This window comes from Bos taurus, chromosome 2, assembly GCF_002263795.3.
Source record: "Bos taurus isolate L1 Dominette 01449 registration number 42190680 breed Hereford chromosome 2, ARS-UCD2.0, whole genome shotgun sequence".
In the NCBI taxonomy this organism is placed as follows: domain Eukaryota; kingdom Metazoa; phylum Chordata; class Mammalia; order Artiodactyla; family Bovidae; genus Bos; species Bos taurus.
Window position 1 is genome coordinate 1,306,338 of NC_037329.1, and position 17,063 is coordinate 1,323,400.

Here is a 17,063-nt window from a genome sequence, read left to right on the forward strand (position 1 = left end):
ACTGAAATGGACTGGAATGGGTGAATTTAACTCAGATGACCATTATATCTACTACTGTGGGCAGTAATCCCTCAGAAGAAATGGAGTGGCCATCATGGTCAACAAAAGAGTCCAAAATGCAGTACTTGGATGCAATCCCAAAAATGACAGAATGATCTCTGTTCGTTTCCAAGGCAAACCATTCAATATCACAGTAATCCAAGTCTATCCCCCAACCAGTAACGCTGAAGAAGCGGAAGTTGAACAGTTCTATGAAGACCTATAAGACCTTTTAGAACTAACACCCCAAAAAGATGTCCTTTTCATTATAGGGGACTGGAATGCAAAAGTAGGAAGTAAAGAAACACCTGGAGTAACAGGCAAATTTGGCCTTGGAATACGGAATGAAGCAGGGCAAAGACTAATAGAGTTTGGCCAAGAAAATGCACTTGTCATAACAAACACCCTCTTCCAACAACACAAGAGAAGACTCTATACATGGACATCACCAGATGGTCAACACCGAAATCAGATTGATTATATTCTTTGCAGCCAAAGATGGAGAAGCTCTATGCAGTCAGCAAAAACAAGACCAGGAGCTGACTGTGGCTCAGACCATGAACTCCTTATTGCTAAATTCAGACTTAAATTGAAGAAAGTAGGGAAAACCACTAGACCATTCAGGTATGACCTAAATCAAATCCCTTATGATTATACAGTGGAAGTGAGAAATAGATTTAAGGGACTAGATCTGATAGATAGAATGCCTGATGAACCATGGAATGAGGTTCGTGACATTGTACAGGAGACAGGGATCAAGACCATCCCCATGGAAAAGAAATGCAAAAAAGCAAAATGGCTGTCTGGGGAGGCCTTACAAATAGCTGTGAAAAGAAGAGAAGCGAAAAGCAAATGTGAAAAGGAAAGATATAAACATCTGAATGCAGAGTTCCAAAGAATAGTAAGAAGAGATAAGAAAGCCTTTCTTCAGCCATCAATGCAAAGAAATAGAGGAAAACAACAGAATGGGAAAGACTAGGGATCTCTTCAAGAAAATCACAGATACCAAAGGAACATTTCATGCAAAGATGGGCTCGATAAAGGACAGAAATGGTATGGACCTAACACAAGCAGAAGATATTAAGAAGAGATAGCAAGAATACACAGAAGAACTGTACAAAAAAGATCTTCACGACCCAGATAATCACGATGATGTGATCACTGACCTAGAGCCAGACATCCTGGAATGTGAAGTCAAGTGGGCCTTAGAAAGCATCACTACGAACAAAGCTAGTGGAGGTGATGGAATTCCAGTTAAGCTATTCCAAATCCTGAAAGATGATGCTGTGAAAGTGCTGCACTCAATCTGCCAGCAAATTTGGAAAACTCAGCAGTGGCCACAGGACTGGAAAAGGGCAGTTTTCATTCCAATCCCAAAGAAAGGCAATGCCAAAGAATTCTCAAACTACCGCACAGTTGCACTCATCTCACATGCTAGTAAAGTAATGCTCAAAATTCTCCAAGCCAGGCTTCAGCAATATGTGAACTGTGAACTTCCTGATGTTCAAGCTGGTTTTAGAGGAACCAGAGATCAAATTGCTAACATCCGCTGGATCATGGAAAAAGCAAGAGAGTTCCAGAAAAGCATCTATTTCTGCTTTATTGACTATGCCAAAGCCTTTGACTGTGTGGATCACAATGAACTGTGGAAAATTTTGAAAGAGATGGGAATACCAGATCACCTGATCTGCCTCTTGAGAAATTTGTATGCAGGTCAGGAAGCAACAGTTAGAACTGGACATGGAACAACAGACTGGTTCTAAATAGGAAAAGGAGAACATCAAGGCTGTATATTGTCACCCTGTTTATTTAACTTATATGCAGAGTACATCATGAGAAACGCGGACTGGAAGAAACACAAGCTGGAATCAAGATTGCCGGGAGAAATATCAATAACCTCAGATATTCAGATGACACCACCCTTAAGGCAGAAAGTGAAGAGGAACTAAAAAGCCTCTTGATCAAAGTGAAAGTGGAGAGTGAAAAAGTTGGCTTAAAGCTCAACATTCAGAAAACTAAGATCATGGCATCTGGTCCCAATACTTCATGGGAAATAGATGGGGAAACAGTGGAAACAGTGTCAGACTTTATTTGTCTGGGCTCCAAAATCACTACAGATGGTGACTGCAGCCATGAAATGAAAAGACACTTACTCCTTGGAAGGAAAGTTATGACCAACCTAGATAGCATATTCAAAAGCAGAGACATTACTTTGTCAACAAAGGTCCGTCTAGTCAAGGCTATGGTTTTTCCTGTGGTCATGTATGGATGTGAGAGTTGGACTGTGAAGAAGGCTGAGCGCCGAAGAATTGGTGCTTTTGAACTGTGGTGTTGGAGAAGACTCTTGAGAGTCCCTTGGACTGCAAGGAGATCCAACCAGTCCATTCTGAAGGAGATTAGCCCTGGATGTTCTTTGGAAAGAATGATGTTAAAGCTGAAACTCCAGTACTTTGGCCACCTCATGTGAAGTGTTGACTCATTGGAAAAGACTCTGATGCTGGGAGGGATTGGGGGCAAGAGGAGAAGGGGACGACAGAGGATGAGATGGCTGGATGGCGTCACTGACTCGATGGACGTGAGTCTGAGTGAACTCCGGGAGTTGGTGATGGACAGGGAGGCCTGCCATGCTGCGATTCATGGGGTCGCAAAGAGTCGGACACGACTGAGCAACTGATCTGATCTGATCTGATGCAATATTGTTCTTTACAGCTTCGTACTTTACTTCTATCACCAGTCACATCCACAACTGGGTGTTGTTTTTGCTTTGGCTCCATCTCTCCATTTTTTCTGGAGTTATTTCTCCACTGATCTCCAGTAGCGTATTGGGCACCTACCGACCTGGGGAGTTCACCTTTCAGTGTCCTATCTTTTCACCTTTTCATACTGTTCATGGGGTTCTCAAGGCAAGAACACTAAAGTGGTTTGCCATTTCCTTCTCCAATGGACCACATTTTGTCAGAACTCTCCACCATGACCCGTCCGTCTTGGGTGGCCCTACAATGGCATGGCTCATAGTTTCATTGAATTAGACTTGACTGTGGTCCGTGTGATCAGTTTGATTAGTTTTCTGTGAGTGTGGTTTTCATTCTGTTGGCCCTCTGATGGATAAGAATCTTATGGAAGCTTTCTGATGAGAGAGACTGACTGAGGGGGAATCTGGGTCTTGTTTTGATGGGCAGGGCCATGCTCAGTAAATCCTTAATCCAATTTCTGTTCATGGGTGGGGCTGTGTTTCCTCTCTGTTGTTTGATCTGAGGCCGAACTATGGTGGAGGTAATGAATATAATGGCAACTTCCTTCAAAACATCCCATGCATACACTGCTGAAATGAGTGCCCCTGCCCCCATGGCAGGCCACTGCTGACCCAAACCTCCACAGGAGACGCTCAAGCACTGTTCTGGCTCAGTCTCTGTGAAGTCTCTGGGTCCTGGTGCACACAAGGTTTGTTTGGGCCCTCCGAGTGTCAAACAAACTAAAATGGACTGGAATGGGTGAATTTAACTCAGACGACTATTATACCTACTACTGTGGGCAAGAATCCCTTAGAAGAAATGGAATAGCCACCACAGTCAACAAAAGAGTCCGAAATGCAGTCCTTGGATGCAATCTTAAAAACCACAGAATGATCTCTGTTCATTTCCAAGGCAAACCATTAAATATCACGGTAATCCAAGTCTATGCCCCAACCAATAATGCTGAAGAAGCTGAAGTTGAACGGTTCTATGAAGACCTACAAGACCTTCTAGAACTAACACCCAAAAGAGATATCCTTTTCATTATAGGGGCTTGGAATGCAAAAGTAGGAAGTCAAGAAACACCTGTAGTAACAGGCAAATTTGGCCTTGGAGTACAAAATGAAGCAAGGCAAAGGCTAACAGAGTTTTTCCAAGTGAACACACTGGTCATAGCAAACACCCTCTTCCAATAACACAAGAGAAGACTCTACACATGGACATCACCAGATGGTCAATACTGAAATCAGATTGATTGTATTCTTTGCAGCCAAAGTTGGAGAAGCTCTATATACTCAGCAAAAACAAGACCAGGAGCTGACTGTGGCTCAGATCATGAACTCTTTATTGCCAAATTCAGACTCAAATTGAAGAAAGGAGGGAAAACCACTAGACCATTCAGGTATGACCTAAAGCAAATCCCTTATGATTATACAGTGAAAGTGAAGGCGCTCAGTCATGTCCGACTCTTTGCGACCCCATGGACTGTAGCCTACCAGGCTCCTCTGTCCATGGAATATTCCAGGCAAAAGTACTGGAGTGGGTTGCCATTTGCTTCTCCAGGGGATCTTCCTGACCCAGGGATTGAAACTGGGTCCCCCGCATTGCAGGCAGACGCTTCACCATCTGAGCCATCCATAACTAGGAGGATTATACAGTAGAAGTGACAAGTTCAAAGGATTAAATCTAATGAGTGCCTGAAGAACTATGGATGGAGGTTTGGGACAGTGTACAGGAGGCAGTGGTCGAGAACATCCTCAAGAAAAAGAAATGCAAAAAGCAAAATGGTTGTCTGAGGAGGCCTCACAAATAGCTGAGAAAAGAAGAGAAGCAAAAGGCAAAGGAGAAAAGGAAAGATATAAGCATCTGAATGCAGAGTTCCAAAGAATAGCAAGGAGAGATAAGAAAGCCTTCCTCAGTAATCAATGCAAACAAATAGAGGAAAACAATAGAATGGGAAAGACTAGAGATCACTTCAAGAAAATTAGAGATATATCAAGGGAACATTTCATGCAAAGACGAACACAATTAAGGACAGAAATGGTATGGACCTTACAGAAGCAGAAGATATTAAGAGCAGTTGGCAAGAATACACAGAAGAACTGTACAAAAAAGATCTTAATGACCCAGATAACCATGATGGTGTGATTACTCACCTATAGCCAGACATCCTGGATTGTGAAGTCAAGTGGGCCTTAGGAAGCATTACCTAACAAACCTAGTGGAGGTGACAGAATTCTAGCTGAGCTGTTTCAAATACTAAAGGATGATGCTGTGAAAGTGCTGCACTCAATATGCCAGCAAATTTGGAAAAACCAGCAGTGGCTACAGGACTGGAAAAGGGCAGTTTTCATTCCAATCGCAAAGAAAGGCAATGACAAAGAATGTGCAAACTACTACATAAGTGCACTCGTCTTACATGCTAGCAAAGTAATGCCGAAAATTCTCCAAGTGAGGCTTCAACCGTATATGAACTGAGAATTTCCAGATGTTCAAGCTGGATCTAGAAAAGGAAGAGGAACCAGAGATCATATTGCCAACATCCATCCACTGGATCATCGAAAAAGCATGAGAATTCCAGAAAAACATCTACTTCTGCTTTATTGATTACGCCAAAGCCTTTGACTGTGTGGATCACAACACACTATGGAAAATTCTTAAAGAGATGGGAATACCAGACCACCTGACCTGCCTCTTGAGAAACCTACATGCAGGTCAGGAAGCAACATTTAGAATGGACATGGAACAACAGACTGGTTCCAAATAGGAAAAGGATTATGTCAAGGCTGTATTTTGTCACCCTGCTTATTTAACTTATATGCAGACTACATCATGAGAAACGCTGGGCTGGAAGAAGCACAAGCTGGAATCAAGATTGCCGGGAGAAATATCAATAACCTCAGATATGCAGATGACACCATCCTTATGGCAGAAAGTGAAGAGGAACTAAAAAGCCTCTTGATGAAAGTGAAGGTGGAGAGTGAAAAAGTTGGCTTAAAGCTCAACATTCAGAAAACTAAGATCATGGCATCTGGTCCCATCACTTCATGGGAAATAGATGGGGAAACAGTGGAAACAGTGTCACACTTTATTTTTTGGGCTCCAAAATCACTACAGATGGTGACTGCAGCCATGGAATTAAAAGACGCTTACTCCTTGGAAGGAAAGTTATGACCAACCTAGATAGCATTTTGAAAAGCAGAGACATTACTTTGCCAACAAAGGTCTGTCTAGTCAAGGCTATGGTTTTTCCAGTGGTCATGTATGGATGTGAGAGTTGGACTGTGAAGAAAGCTGAGCGCCGAAGAATTGATGCTTTTGAACTGTGGTGTTGGAGAAGACTCTTGAGAGTCCCTTGGACTGCAAGGAGATCCAACCAGTCCATTCTAAAGGAGATCAGTCCTGGATGTTCTTTGGAAGGACTGATGCTAAAGCTGAAACTCCAGTACTTTGGCCACCTCATGCGAAGAGTTGACTCACTGGAAAAAGACTCTGATGCTGGGAGGGATTGGGGGCAGGAGGAGAAGGGGACGACAGAGGATGAGATGGCTGGATGGCATCACCGACTCGATGAACGTGAGTCTGAGTGAACTCTGGGAGTTGGTGATGGACAGGGAGGCCTGGCGTGCTGCAGTTCATGGGGTCGCAAAGAGTTAGACACGACTGAGCGCCTGAACTGAACTGCACTGAGCCTTCCTGCCTGTTACCCTCTCACCAGGAACCCCAGCCACTGGATCACAGGAGGAACACAGCAGCCACAGGACTAAGAAAGTTAAAATTTTCAGGAAACTCTCCAGTTCCTCCCCGCACCCAGCCCATCGCCCCTCCGCGGACTCAGGTCAGCAGCAGCTCACCCTTGGGCTTGCCGGCAGTCTCTTGGGCCAATCTGCAGCGGTGGGGCTCCACCTCTCCCTGCCGCACAGCCCTTCAGGGAGGAGCCGGAGAGCAGGGACGCTCTGCGCAGCGAAGGTTTAATATTTAAAAATTAAATATTTAATATGTAAACAATAATATTAATTCTGTAGTATTAAGGTACTGTATTATATAGCAGTATATAAGGTATCTTATGTAACTCAGTGTTAGAGAACAACTAGCTAATAATGTGATGAAAATTGACAATGATTAAAACATTTAAGAATGGGCCCCGGAGCTTCCTGGGCATCGATTTCGCTAGGATTAAATGGAAAGAAACAGTTAATTTGACTTGAGACGTACTAAAGGCAAAAAACTAAAACTTTGGCAAATAAAAGGATATTCTTAGTTCCCATACCGGGAGTCGAACCCGGGCCGCCTGGGTGAAAACCAGGAATCCTAACCGCTAGACCATATGGGAACCACTGAAAGTATTTCTCTCTTATTCATATATATATCCTCTGTGTCAGCCTGTCGTCAGCTCATCCACACGCCTGCGCACTTCAGGCTTTGCGTGCACTTGTAGCATTTCGGCCTGACTGCGGCTGCGCGAGCCCGGCTCCGCCTCCGCAGTGTTTGTCAGCACGTCCGGGCGTCTCTTGAAGGGAGGGATTCTTACTCCCGAAAGCGCCCTCTAGAACCCGAGCGAGGGTGGGTGACGAGGCGCTTGTAACCGCCTTGGACCTTGAGCGCCCTCGAAGCCTAGTTTCAAACAGTAAATGAAGGAGGGCTATTGCTTGACCTTCGTTGTCAACTGACGTCTAAAACAAAAGACTACTCTCCCCGTGGCCACTCCCCTCCCCGGGTGTTCACCTTCGCTCATTTTGGCTAGAGAATCTCTGAAATGCAACCTTTGTGTTGGGGGAGGGATGCCCTTTTCCCCTCCAGTCACACTGTTTCCATTTGAGTGCTTCAATTAAGCTTTTCACAAACAAAGGTAGGGTGCCCCCTCTCCAAATTTCCTCCAATCCAACCAGAAAATTTGCCCTACTGCGATTTCACTTTCATGCATTGGAGAAGGAAATGGCAAGCCACTCCAGTGTTCTTGCCTGGAGAATCCCAGGGATGGGGGAGCCTGGTGGGCTGCCCTCTCTGGGGTCGAACAGAGTCGGACACGACTGAAGCAACTTAGCAGCAGCGATTCAAGTATATTTTTATTAAAGTCTCAAGAATTAAAACACTGTGGTACCTGTGTCTTAACTTCCATTAAGATCAATGAAAAAAATGGAAATGCCAAAATATGGTAGGGGTATACAACACTGGGATTAATCGAAAGAAAAGGGTGGCATTTCAAATCAGCGCTAAGGATGGTCCACTGTATGAACTATGGTAGAAAAGAAGAAGTTGAGTGCAGGACTCACCCTATACTTCACTTGAATACAAAAGTTCTTGAGGAAAACCCTGGAGAATTCTATTATCCCATCAACTGCAATCCCAAAGCCAGAAATCATAAAATAGCTACCTGATAATTTCAACTGTTCTAAGAAACTTGATTTAAACACAAGAGCTGAGAGAGCTTTCACCTTACTCATTACACTATTCAACTGTTCTGTGCAGTTTAATGCAATGTGTTTTATAATAAAAAGTTAAAAAAAAAACAACCCACCATAAATGAAGTTAAAACACAAAAACTGGGAAAAAAGATACAGCTCATATTATAAACAAAAAACTAACATCCCCCATAAGCTCCTAGAAACTGCTAAAAATATCAACAAGCCCACAGAAAAATGAAGCCAGGACACAGAGTTTCTGGCCCCTCAACAAATTAAAAGACTCATTCTTGAAAGGCAGTCTTTTAAAAACCTGAATGGTCTTTTGAAAGAGTTCCCTTGAAAATTTAGGTCAGATCCTTTTTACTTTCTGGCTTAAAACCTACTAAGCATTTCCCATCTACTCAGATACATGTGTTTTTCTATCAATGCAGAATCATTCTGTCCTGATCTGTGTAGCTATGTATGTTTTTTGCCCCCCATCAAAGTCAGTTTTAAGGATCTGGAGAAACTGAAGCACCTACTTCTTGTCCTTCTCTGCCACTAGCTGTGTAGTATTTCATCCAGTAATGAAAAACCACAGCTAATTGATGCGTGAAGTTGTTATTGTTCAATAATATGAACTAACCTAACGGCTTTGTGACTGTTCCACATGGATGTGTCCTGGGACAATGTGAGTTTACAAGTGGTTTCACAGTAGTAACCTTGAACATTATGCAGTTTGCCTCTTCAGACTTTCCCACCTAACAAAGTTGGAAACATGCAGACCAGAGAAGTATTAAGGAGCAGGAGCTAGTTGGGGTGGCGGGCAATCTGTGAAGGAGGAAGGGCTGATAAGGGAGCCACATCGAAGAATAGCTGTTCCCACTGCCTTGCTTCTGTGGTGACAGGTCAGGGAGCCCTGGGTTCTAGCTGCTTGAGTTTCTCCTGGAGTTCCTGGAGCTGGCTTTGACCCCAGGTGATGCGGCTCTGAAGGCTGGCCATGTCCGCAGCCAGCTGCAGACCTAGAGGACGAGAAGAGATTGTCACTGTGGTATTTATGGTGCCACATGTCTCAAGGGGCTCTGGACACCCTCAGGCCACTCTGGCCTTCAAACTATTCCTAAAACATTCCAGGTACAGCTGGCATTGACTCCTTGAGAACCTCACTGGACTCATACTCTCAAGTTCTTCAGGTCATTGCTAAAATGTCACCTCCCCCTCAAATTTCCTTGACCCTCTTATAGCAACCACCACGAACTAAAAATTCACAGATTATAACATAGTCTCTGTCCTTATCATTCCTTCTTTTCTCCATTATCACAGGCCCTCACTACTCTTGCCCTCTCTCCTTCTACTTGTTTTCTCTGCCCCCAAGACTGGTCCACTTTCTGGATCCGCACCTATGTTGCTTCCACTTGATACCTCTCCAAGAATAGCTGCTGGGAAGTCCTCTGGGCCGTCCACACCACCCAGTCCACTGGCCAGTCCTGTCTTCTGCCATACTGTCTGGTCACACTGATCACTCCCTCCAGATAACACTTTACCCTCCTGATGTTGCTTCTGCCCCACTCCTTAGTCTTCTTGACAGGCCTCTTCCCTTCTTTTCCCCTTACTTCCTGTTCACATTCCTGGGACCTCTGCTGACCTCATCCCATTTCAACTTTAATGCTGTGGCTGTGTCAGCGAAACCAGTGTTATGCAGTGAGCTCTCAAATCTCTCTCTCCAGTCCAGGCCTCTTCCAAACTCCAGATACATGTACCCAACTATCCACTCAAAATCTCCACCATACCAGGAACATACCCCACATCACTCCTGACTCTACCTCAGCTGCTGCTCTGTGGCCCTCCCACCTCACCTTCTCAGGCATTCTGACTACAGACTGGGCGCATCCTTCACTGCTCTCCTTCCCTTACTCCTGAATTGATCTATCAGTAAATCCTGTGGTTTCCACTCAAAAAAACATGCAGTTCCACCCCCCCAACCCCCCCACTTATCCTGTCTTCCATTGTCCACACCACCTCCACTCTTGCCCACTGGCCTCCTCTCTGCCATATCAGATGTAGCATCACCTCAGAGATCTGCCCTGGATGGTCCCTGGCACCTAGAACACTGTTCCCCCAGATCACCAACAAAGGTCTTTCCTTCATCTCCTCAGAGGCCTTTCCAGGCTACCAAATACATAACAGCTCCCCTAGGCTATGCCATCCATTGCACTCTCTCTACCTTATTTTTTCGTAGCAACTTTCATTGCCTGGTATTTTATTTAGGGCCTACTTATTTGTTTTCATGCATGTTGTTTTTCTGCACTCAATAAAGATCCCATGAGGGTGTTATACCTTTTGTTTCCTGTTGTATCCCCAGCACCTCCTATGAACCTGAACTCTGCCAACAGCCAATAAATGTTTTTTTTAAAAAATAGTAGGTGTGCAACAAGTCTGAAATGGAGAAAACCTGCAAAGCCTTTTGCAGACTAATCCCAAGCCTGGCATTAGCACTCACGGTAGATAGGTCCCTTTCAGGGTCACTCACCCTCCCGGAAGCTGGCTTGAGCTTGTCGCAGACTGTGAGGAACCAGGATTCCAAACCATTTCAAAGGGTTCTGGGGAGCTGGGGAGGAGTCTGGCTCTGGGGTCCTTGGGAGACCCTTGCGCCTGCGCAGAGCTGAAGAAAGAAAGGCTAGGGGTCTTGTTATTAATACCTGGCCGTCTTCTTGGCGACAATGTTAAACTCGATCTAAGCTCAAGATCCCAGAAAATACCAACTGTTGCAAAATTCGTTTTATGTTTCGGAAAACACCTTATTACAAGGAACTACCCTTCCCCTTGTGTCTGTCCACTCTTTTTTACTGACTGTCATAAAACCAGCAAATGACCCCCCTTGTTTTCCTGTGAAAAAGGTACACAAACTTCTGCCATTTTGCCTGAATCTGCTGAAAAGTCAGACACACCCTTCAACTCCCCATTGTCTCATGAATGATTAACTGGGATTAGAAATTTGTCCCCCTTAAACTAGCTAGACACAGAAATAAACATCTTCTGTTCAGCTGAGACTTCCTCTGACTGCAAAACAATTCTAACGGTAAGGGACCTCGCCCATAACTTTCTATTCCCCCTATAAATCTAAGGCAAAAATACCTCTCTGCTGAGATATTCTGATCTTCAAAATTGGGGCGCGCTCTATCGCAACAGCCTAAATAAAATCATTTCCTCAGACGTCCCATGCATTTTGTCTTTTATATGGGAAGGGACCCTAGGGGAAGAAGAGGGGGAGCTCACCTGCCTCGCGGGATCCCACCTCCTCTGGAGTCTGGGTGCCCGCTCTCACCATCCAGAACTTCTGGAGTCCGTCCTGAGACTCGCTACAGAACGAGAAGGGAGATTGGACCTTTGGCGGCCCCGGCCCGGCCCTCTGCCCGCCCACCCGCTGCAGCATGCAAGGCTCCTCACCTGGTGCCGACGCGGACCTGGGGCTCCATGTGGGACGCATACTGCAGGGGCCCTACTGACTTGGCACCCATGGCATAGCGCGCTTTGGAGAGCGAGAGCCAGCCCTGGGAAGAGAGAAGAGAGAGGTGAAACAAAGTAACTTTCGTGCGCCGCCCAGCCCGCCCTCCCGCCCGAAGCTCCCACCTCCTCCACCCGGGCGTTTAGCGCCTGCCGCTTCGCCTCCAGTTGCTCCAGGTCTCCAAGGAGCTGCAGGAGAACAAAGTCCACCTCGGCCCGCAGATCCCGAGAAGCCATCTGCTTCGCAGAGTCGAGAGCCGGCTCCTGACAGGTCGCCCAATCAGTGTCCGCAGTCCTAGCAGGACAGCCAATAGGCGTGCGAGGCCCGCCCTCTCGGGGGCGTTCCCAGTCGTGGGTGGATTGTGGCTGGCTGCTTTGCGCTTTTCAGGATCAGCGTGGCCTCAGAGCTGCGACCCTGGAAGTGATAACCTTCGTCAGGCAAGCATCCGAAGGGCACCAGCCACCCGGACAGTCGGCAAGAGCTGTGGGTATCTCCGAATCACTTCTGGAAGCGGCCGCGATTTAAACATAGGGTTGTCGGGGTGGCGATGAAACGAGGCGTCCATTTTAGAGGGGCGGCTTTAATTTCAGAATGGGCGGGTAGGCGATCATCTGGTCAATCGCTGTACAGCTTTTACAGCTGCTGGAGCTACAGTTATGATTATTTTAGGGACTCCTCACCTTCAAACGAACATTAGCCTCCTCGCCGTAGGTAGTGAAGCCGGGCTGTCGCCTTTATTAACTGCCGGTCTAAGTCACGTGACAGCACCTTGCCTCCCTATCCTGCCTATTGGTTGCTTCAGTGAGCACGCGCTTCAGTCTGGCCAATCGCTTTGCTACTCCCACCTTCTGTTCGCCATTTTAACTTCGGGCATTGTAGGAATCAGCGGAATCTAGTGAGGTCTCTACCGACTTTTGGTTAAGGGCGGAAGCGAGGACCGCGGAGGCGAGGACTGCGTTGCGCAAGCGGTATCCAAAGATTCTCCTGGACCCACGTGGAAGTTGCCCTCAGGATGGTAAGGAGGGATGTTTTAAACTCCTGTTTTGGAGGTCGGGGGCTAGTGGAGGCTGGGGTTGTGGCCGGTGGGGTCGGGGCGTATGTTTCTGGAGCCTGCTTTGCTTGGAGAAAACGGGTCGTCTGAATGGGCCCGCTCTTCCCCAGCTGCGCCGCGAGGCCCGCCTTCGCCGCGAGTACCTGTACCGCAAGGCACGAGAGGAGGCTGAGCGAACGGCCCAGGAGAGGAAGGACAAGGTTCGGCGCGCGCTTGAGGGTACGTGTGTCCCCCGCTTTCCGATCTTTTCTAGAGACCTTAGTTTTAAAACCCAACGGGAAACAGGCCCCAAAGCTGTAAAAGGCGTTTAATTAGCATTTACTTGTGTTAGAGTGGTGAGTATTTTTTCACGTATTTACTGGTCATTTCCCTTAACTGTTCGATCTTCTTCATGGTTTGCAAATGTTCCTTTCAAGATCGTATGAATTACTTGTCATTTATGTTACAGTATCCAGATTTTACAGCTTGCTTATTAATTTTATTTACAGTGTCTTTGTTGTTTAGTCGCTAAGTTGCAGTGTCTAGGCCTTTCCAGATTTAAACATTTCACGTGGTCCTATACATATTTCCCCTGCATCGTTTCTGTTCTTGCTACTTGTTGTCACTACAAGGTAATATCTGATTGTCCTTTACTGTTGTTACAAGTCCCTTGTATTTGAAAACTGTTAATTCGTGTAGAACTTCGTTTTATTTGCGTTGTAAATTAGGAATTTAACTTTGCAATATTTTGCCCACTTTCCATTTGCACTGCTGTTAAAAGAGTCTGTCACACGTGCCTGATTGGAAATGCTTTATTTATATGTATCTTGTTGGTTCTTGTGTTGGTGGAGCTCTGTTTCCTGATAGTACATCAACTCAGTACCTCCGTTTTAAATTCACTTTGATGGGCTTAGGTTTTAGACATGTAAAGTATGTGTATGTATATTCATGTCAAGCATAATGTAATACAGAGCTTCTCAGCGCTAGTGGTAAAAGAATCTACCCTGCTGATGCAAGAGGTGTGGGTTCGAACCCGGAGGAGGAAATGGCAACCGACTCCAGTATCCTTGCCTGGAAAATTCCAGGGACAGAGGAACCTGGCGGACTGCTGCCCATGGATCCCGTAGAGAGTCTGTTGGGACTGAGCTCCTGATGTAATGACCTATCTGCTCACATTAAGAAATGAAAATGATAAATATATTGAAGTTTAGAAATATTTCCTCCGACCTAGAGAACCACAGTATTAAATATTGATTAAAAATAAGCCATTTCCTTCCTCTTCTTTTTTTCCTGTATCATGCTTGTTTGTAATATTAAATCATATTGGTTGATTTTAGGTAGTATTAGGTTTTGTGTATTCTTTTGCCACATTATGTTTTTGTTTGGCATCGTTACTAAGATCCATTGAGTGTAGGTGGGGCTCCTGCAGGTAAATATTCCACAGGGTCTTCATCCAATTCCCTGTGGGGGGTGGACAGCTTATTTTTAGTTTGCGTCAGCCCTGCTGCTGTGAACACTGTCTTCAGTATGCAAGAGTTTGTCCAGGGTATGTTAGAGAGAAGTGCGGGGTTCAAGGACGTGCTCCAAAGTGGGCACGGCCACACAGCCCAGCCCTTCTGCCAAATCTAGCTTTAGTTCACAGAGGGGACCTCTGACCCAGAGCACGATGAAGGATTTTAATGTCAGAGGGTTTGAGGGTTTCTGATCCACCTTCATATAGAATGAGTAGTTTCCATTTATTTTTTTAACATTGTTAATTTTTTTTCTGACTACAAAGGGAATGCATACTTGTGGTTAGATATTTTAGAAAACTCTCAAGTCTTGACACTCAGGACCCACAGTAAATGAAATCACCTATAAACACTCTTAACAAGGTGGCATATAGCCAAAAAATAATTGTTTCATTACCACATCCACCTCTAATTAAATATCAGCTCTCTGCTCAGAAAGGAGTAAAGGGGTGTTTTCCTATCAAGTTTGTACAGTGTTGTAAAAACTGAAGGTTCTATGCATGTCTCTCTCAACCTCTCTGTCTTCCCCCTGCAGAGAACCGCCTGATTCCCACCGAGTTACGCAGGGAAGCTCTGGCCTTACAGGGGTCCCTGGAGTTTGACGATGCCGGCGGTGAAGGTGACCTTCCCAGACTCTATGGGCCAGCTTCTCTTCCTGCACTTGAGCCCACTAAGTTCCGTGTCATTCCTGAGACACCTTGAAGAAAGGCTGTGAAGCTCCTGATCCTGAAATGGTCTTCCAGGCATCCTTGTGGCTGTGCACAGATGACACCTCAGGGGCCCTCTCACTGAGTGCTCCCAATTCTGTTTACATGGCACAGTATTACCCCACTTTGTACTTTGTTTTGTCTGTTAATTGGCCCTCTCACTAGGAATGTAGGTTCTGCTGGGACAGAACAGTGTCATTTTATTCGTGTTCTCAGCTACCAGGACTTCATTGGTATCCAGATGTTTGATTCATTCCGTTATTCAACAAATATGAAAGGAATCACAGCATAAATATTTGTTGTGAGGTAAAGGAGTCTGTTACTATGGGCCTTAATAGAATCTGGACTTGTGCTAACATGGCAGCTACTTGTTCCATGTGATTACCGGAGCTTAAATGAACTAAAATCAAATAGATTCAGTTCCTCAATCACACTTGTGCTTGTAGCCAGTTTGGCCAGGGGCCACCCTGTTGCCCAGAGCAGGTACAGAGCATTTCCATTCTTGAAGGTATTGTCAGACAGTGTTCTGGGTGGATTTGGCCACCGCACGTTAGCATTTCACTTCCCTCGGCAATATTGTGTTCTCGTGCCTCATGCTCCTAACAGGTGTGACCAACCACGTAGATGATGAGTATCGTTGGGCAGGGGTTGAGGATCCCAAGGTCATGATTACTACCTCCCGAGATCCCAGTTCCCGCCTTAAGATGTTTGCAAAGGTATGACGACAGGCGTGAGTGGGAGGTGTTCAGACACTCGGAGCCCCATCCTAACCAGAGGGAGTTCACATGCAGGAGCTGAAGTTGGTGTTCCCTGGTGCCCAGCGCATGAACCGTGGCCGGCATGAGGTAGGAGCTCTGGTGCGAGCCTGCAAAGCCAATGGGGTCACTGACCTGCTGGTTGTCCACGAGCATCGAGGCACACCCGGTAAGGCTGGTGGGAGGGAGCTCGGTGCTGCGAGGGTGGCTGGGTAGGAGCAGAGGGTCTCTAACGGCTTGTGTGGCCCTGCCAGTGGGGCTCATTGTCAGCCACCTGCCCTTTGGCCCAACTGCATACTTCACACTGTGCAACGTAGTCATGAGGCATGACATCCCTGACCTGGGCACTGCATCAGAGGCCAAACCTCACCTCATCATGCATGGTTTCTCCTCCCGCCTGGGTAAGCGGGTGAGTCTGTGGCCATGGGCTGGGGGCTGAGGGCTGAGGGCTGGGGGGTGCTAGGCCAGGCATTTTAGGCTTTTCTTCCTGCTGCCCTAGGTCTCTGACATACTCCGCTACCTGTTCCCTGTGCCCAAAGATGACAGCCGCCGGGTTATCACCTTCGCCAACCAGGACGACTACATCTCCTTCCGGTAGGTCTGTTGGCTGGGCTCAAGTGATGTCCCCACCTTTATGTCCCTGTACTGTTTGTTGTTTATCCTGCAGCTGCTCCCTGCCTCCGCTCAACCCTGCCCTGTCCCCTTTGCCCCAGGCACCATGTATACAAGAAGACCAACCACCGCAATGTGGAGCTGACCGAGGTTGGGCCGCGCTTTGAGCTGAAGTGTGAGTTTGGGGCTTTCTCCTACATCTGGTGGTGGGCAGTGCTGGATATGTAGGTGACTATATCGCATCCCCTTCCCCCAGTGTACATGATCCGCCTGGGCACGCTGGAACAGGAGGCCACTGCAGACGTAGAGTGGCGCTGGCACCCCTACACCAACACCGCACACAAGAGAGTCTTCCTGAGTGCTGAGTAGCCCACTCACTAATGAGGATGTGGACCTGGACCTGGGAGGTGGGGAGAGGTCAGATAAAATCTAGTTGCTGTAGCACCGTGTTTACCTCTTAAGTGGTCAGGGCAGGTCTGTCGGGTTGAGTGTGAAAGGTGTGGGGGTCTCCTCAGGTGCGGACCTGGCAGCTCTGGGACGTCCTCAGGCCCGGTAGTGACATTGTGTGTAGGACAAGGCAGACCTGATCCAGTGACTAGCTCCTGTGCTGTTGGGAGGGTTTGCTGCTACCCTGGGAGATCTGGTGCTGCTGTTAGTGGCCGTGTACATTCATCATCTGGGAATGGGAATAAAAGTGTGAGCACAGAAGTCTCACAGCAGAGGGTCGCCCTGGGGACCAGCTTTCAGCCAGGGCAGGCAGAAAATAAACAAGATGTAAACCATGTATT

General features: G+C 46.6%; 2 protein-coding genes and 1 non-coding gene across 4 annotated transcripts; 1 reads left to right on the top strand and 2 right to left on the bottom strand.

Annotated features, from left to right (window-relative positions):
- Positions 1–7,032: 7,032 nt before the first annotated feature.
- Positions 7,033–7,104, bottom strand: TRNAE-UUC (transfer RNA glutamic acid (anticodon UUC)). The gene has a single exon. It is a non-coding gene; the product is annotated as a tRNA-Glu (tRNA).
- Positions 7,105–7,820: 716 nt separating this feature from the next.
- On the bottom strand, positions 7,821–11,898 carry CCDC115 (coiled-coil domain containing 115). Its single transcript, NM_001034444.1, is given in 5 exon segments — positions 7,821–9,177; positions 10,686–10,817; positions 11,432–11,514; positions 11,603–11,706; positions 11,786–11,898. Coding segments are annotated over 5 exon segments (543 nt in total). The 5' UTR covers positions 11,897–11,898; the 3' UTR covers positions 7,821–9,064.
- A 184-nt stretch (positions 11,899–12,082) lies between these two features.
- Positions 12,083–17,059, top strand: IMP4 (IMP U3 small nucleolar ribonucleoprotein 4). Of its 2 annotated transcripts, NM_001075617.1 has the most exon segments (10): positions 12,083–12,143; positions 12,584–12,675; positions 12,822–12,930; positions 14,737–14,820; positions 15,515–15,624; positions 15,700–15,832; positions 15,918–16,072; positions 16,163–16,257; positions 16,377–16,450; positions 16,532–17,057. In NM_001075617.1, coding segments are annotated over 9 exon segments (876 nt in total). In that variant the 5' UTR covers positions 12,083–12,143; positions 12,584–12,672; the 3' UTR covers positions 16,645–17,057.
- Positions 17,060–17,063: the final 4 nt, after the last annotated feature.